Genomic DNA, 4,723 nt, shown 5'->3' on the forward strand with positions numbered 1-4,723 from the left:
TATTTTTAGTCATAATTTAACAAAAATATCTTAAAATTATTTCAAATAAATTAAATAATTTCTAACAATTTCTCTTATTTATCCTTCAGATTACTCTTTCATTATCTAGTTCTTTCTAATTTTATCAATTTCTTTTTCAACATTCGTCTGTTGTGCTCTCAATTTTTCTTTCCAACACTTTTAAGACGTCAAGCGATGGTTTTGATGTACTTGAAGTGAGTGGCTATTTGGGGAATTTAACTGTTAGGTATTTTGGATGAAATTAAAATGATAAAAATAATCACAGATGTTTGAAATTATTTTTAATTGGATCAATTCGGGACCTAAATACTAATAAACTCAAGAATTTAAAATTTATAAACTTAGAGTTTCAAAGGAAATTTTTTTTCTATATTTAGTCGAAATAGGTGTTTTAGATAAGAAAATTTATATTTTGATTTATGAAAACATACTAGAAATATTTTAATTGATGCCAAATTGTCAAAAAAAAAAAAAAACAATGAAGGGGTTGAGAAGATTTGAAATTTTAGTTCGTAAATAATAACATTTTAGACATTAAAGTGCAAAAAAATTTAAACATGGCATGTAACAATAATATTTTTTCAACATTGCATGTACCAACAGTTTTTTTCAATATAACGTATAACATGTTTTTGTATTTAACGTGTAATAATAATATTTTTTTTCAACATAGCGTGAAATAATTTTTTTAAATCATGACATGTAACATGTTTTTATATATAATCCGTAATAACAATATTTTTTTTAATATGATGTATAACAATATTTTTTTATATGACGTATAATATAATTTTGAATATGAAATGTAACAATAATATTTTTTAATAAAACGTGTAACATTTTGTGCATGAGGTATAACATCATTAAGGATAATTTTATCTAATTAAATTAAAAATAATTAAAATTATAAAAAAATTAATTTTTAAAATACCTTTTATCTTTAAGAATTATTTTTTAAAATACTCTTAAAATTATTGGGGGAAAGTTCCACGCTTTGATACAAAAACATGTCGAAGAAGGCTAACCGATGATTTTGACTCTACATCAGGTGTAGGGCGTGGAACATTAAAAGAGTAGGAGAGGGTGACCTGTCCTTGACTAAGTTCAATGTCACCCTCACTTCTCAGCTTGATGGTAAGATAATATTAAAAGCATATAAAGCTTCATAGAGTGGCCAGGAAGAGACCCAATAGTTGAAAGTTAGCACTAACTTACAACTTCCAATCCTGGCATGGGAGAGTGGAAACCATAAGATTATTAGCACTTGAGATTCCAAGCAGTATGATATAAGAACGTACCTCAAGGCAAAACATTGTAACCGCACTAAGGGATTGTAGTTATGATTAGGGCTTCAAAAATGGGGTTAGTGTTTGTAGATTTTACAGAATTAAAGAAAAAAAAATTATAGTTCTTAACAAAACCAGAGGGCTAGGTCTAAGTGAACAAGACTTTCTTTTCATTAAAAAAGCATTTATTTAAGCAATTAAGTACATAGGGTTGCCTTACCATACAAATGCAATACAAATTAATATCCCTGAACCCCTAATCCAAGGAAGGAAGAATACAAATACCTAAAAACATTAGCCAATACTATTAGGGCTTTAGTCTTCTCCACTTTTCTGACTGTAATTACAAGACCCTGAAAGGAGAAATGCAAATGAGTTCTCTGAATCATCGAATGGGGGTCGTGGGAACTCATGAAACCCACCAAAATTACATGTATCGAAGTTCAATGGTGAGAAATAACCAGCAGGATCATCAATGCTCCCTTTAACATCCACACTACTTTGAACCCCACCTTCACTAGAAACATTTGAGGAAAAGTTGAAATTCATGCTTCCCACCTTATTTGTGGCTTGATTGCCATCTCCTCGATGATCAGATGGCCCAGCAGATCCTTTATTTTCATCCAAGGGAATTGCTGGAGTGTGACCTTGGAAAAGAGTAATATGCCCAAACAGCTTATCTTTCCTTGAAAACGTTGTGCCACAAGAACAAAGCCATTTATCCTTACCACAATGCTTCTCGTGAGTTTTGAGATCAGCAATTACCGAGAATTTTTTGGTGTTGCATCTGCTGCAAGTGTAGCTCTTGTCACAGTGGGTTCTCTTGTAATGGTTTTTGACACATAAAATGGTCTTCAGAGGCTGAAACTTTTTGTGATCCTTGTTCCGCTTGCAGCCAGCATAAGGGCAGGAATACCTCTTAATAAGAGTTGGTTCGGAGCTGGATTCTTTATTGGGTTTTGCCAATGCTGCTGGTGTTTTATACTCATCTCCATGACCTCTCATGTGCATTCGTAAATTTGCATCTCTCTTGAATCCTTTTCCACATATAGTGCAGAAGTGAGTGTGGGGCGCAAGGATCTCTTCCTTTTCTAACTGCAATATCTCATAGGTGCCAGGTAAAAGGTTTTCTCCTTCCTCAACATCTTCCTCATCTTTCAATTCATGTTCTTCAATAATATGATTCTGCTCATTTCCACTGTTACTACTAACATCAACAGAGTTTGGCTGCTCAGAGATTCTGCTTCCACCAGCACTTTGTGGCTGAACCCCACCATTTAGCCCTTGCCCAGAAGGGAAGACAACTCCACCAAACTGCCCAAACTGTCCAATAGATGGACTAGCTGCAGAAAGTGTATGCTTAACAGATGGGAGAAGACTACCAGCAGTAGATATCAACTGAACTATAATTGAAGTGAGATCAGCAGTAATTAGCTGCTGTTGCTGAGCTACAAGTTCATCTGGTCGCCCCAACACTTGGCCCCTTCGGCCAACGATTAAATGCACCAACTCCTGAAGCTGATGGATCTTCTGCTCAAGGAATGACAGATTGTTTAGCATTGCACTTGGATCCCAATCTTGGACTTTATTGGCGAGCAGCGTTTCATTAACAGGGCCATCTTGGCCAAGGACTTTAATTTGGTTATTGGGGTTACGCGGCAGTGAAGACTGAGTTTGAGAAGTTTGGTTGAATACATGGAAAGGTGGTTCAATCCTGGTGCTGTAATCTAAAATGGATGGATCTTCCCACTTCTGCTGATGCTGGGTATTGAAATTAGTAAAAGATGGGTGTTCAGGAACTTTCTTTTGTAGTTCACCAGATAGCCTCTCTTTAAGATCCATTTCCAGGTCTTCTTAGATATCAAGATCCAATACTAGTCAAAAATGGAAAACACCAATGGATTAGAAATATTCACCAAAATTCCAAAACAAATTGCTATTAGCAATTAAAAATGCCTACCAACGGAAAAACAGAAAGAATAGCCCAGCCATCTAATCATAAGAATAGATTTCAAAATAAGATAGAGAAATCATTATACCCCCAATCCAAATTTTTACAACAACAACTATCAGTAAAGACCCTATTGTTTTGACCAAAACAAAAATAAATTTTTCACCATAATAATGCACAAAAACAAGAATCTAACTTCACAGCCAAGTTTATTCACGAAATCAAGCAACCTCCTGTCATTTCCACCATTGAAATTAATAAAAGCTGCCTTTTTCTTTTCCCATCCAAATTCACAAAAGAAACGAAAACAACTCAGAATTGCAGAAAAGTAAAAACGGGTTTCCTCAATTGAAAGTCAAATCACCTCAATCATCCCATAACACTTCCTTAGATTGAACTGAAATCCCAAAACTCATTTGAAAGTTCCAGCAAGAGCTTAACCCTTTTAAACTTATATCAAACTAAAATCCCATCTTTCTTATTAATCCAACCCCATTTCAAAGAGGTTTTAAACATTAAACATACAAATAAATTCTCTTCTTTTCATTCAAATTAGTAACTTAAACACCCCATATATCATATCAAATTATTAGCAGCAGAAACAGTTGGAGCGAATAAATTTGAAAAGATCACACCATTCTGCTAAATACCCAGATACAAAAATCTAATCTTTAGAGCTAACAAAGCTTAAAAGTTAAAACTTTAAACTAAAGGGTGATAAATAATAATAATAATAATAATAATAATAATAATATCAAGAGAGACTTACTAGATTCAAGGTTGCTTCGATGCTCTTTGTTTCATGCTTCTAAAGAGATAGAAAGGAGAGGGGAAGGAAAAAAAACATGGAAAAGTGAAAAATAGGCCGACCCAGTCAATTTATCAGCAAAAGGCTCGGCACGCAGGCAGAAGGAAGATGGTTACTGTGTTGCTAAGTAGGACAATAAGCAAGTCAACCCCATCAATCAAGACCGTTGATTTCTTTTTCTTGGGGCTGTCCCTTTTCGTTTCTCTTGTTTTCTGTAGAATCCATCAAATACATGGGATTGATGCAGAAATTATCAGAACCGTTGATGGCCAAATCCATCAAATCGCATCACCAGAGTAACTTTTTTCTTTATGTGGTTTTAAGAAAATAGCTTTTGGAAAAAAAGGAGGGTGGAGGCTAAAAGGAGACAAAAGACTTTGAAGAGACAAAGGGTGATGGGGGATAGGGGTGGGACCCACACAACTAAGATGATTCAGATTCTCTGCGCTCAATGATCAATGCATTCACCATTTGACTTGGTTGTTTAGTCCTATAATTATTTTTTATGCTTTTAAAAGGTGTTTTTATTGAGGATAGTCAAGCGGAGGGAAGGCTACCAGGAAACGACGCCCACCGCCCGGTCCGAGGACTTTTTTCTTCTTCTACATGTTGCTTTCTTGTCTGAAACCTTTATTTATACCTTCTTATTTATTTGAT

The 4,723-nt window shown here is 34.5% G+C and overlaps 1 protein-coding gene across 1 annotated transcript; it reads right to left on the reverse strand.

The window, feature by feature from the left end:
• Positions 1,457-4,382, reverse strand: LOC18593149 (protein SENSITIVE TO PROTON RHIZOTOXICITY 1). Its single transcript, XM_007020216.2, has 2 exons — positions 4,028-4,382; positions 1,457-3,181 (listed from the first exon to the last, which is right to left on the reverse strand). The coding sequence occupies exon 2, from the start codon at positions 3,147-3,149 to the stop codon at positions 1,623-1,625; it is 1,527 nt and encodes a 508-aa protein (XP_007020278.1). The 5' UTR covers positions 3,150-3,181; positions 4,028-4,382; the 3' UTR covers positions 1,457-1,622.

The sequence above is a fragment of the Theobroma cacao genome, chromosome 8, assembly GCF_000208745.1.
Source record: "Theobroma cacao cultivar B97-61/B2 chromosome 8, Criollo_cocoa_genome_V2, whole genome shotgun sequence".
Taxonomy (NCBI): Eukaryota; Viridiplantae; Streptophyta; class Magnoliopsida; order Malvales; family Malvaceae; genus Theobroma; species Theobroma cacao.

Excerpts from the sequence above, each read along its gene's own strand:
- LOC18593149 (XM_007020216.2), bottom strand. The coding sequence starts at position 3,149 with ATGGATCTTAAAGAGAGGCTATCTGGTGAACTACAAAAGAAAGTTCCT.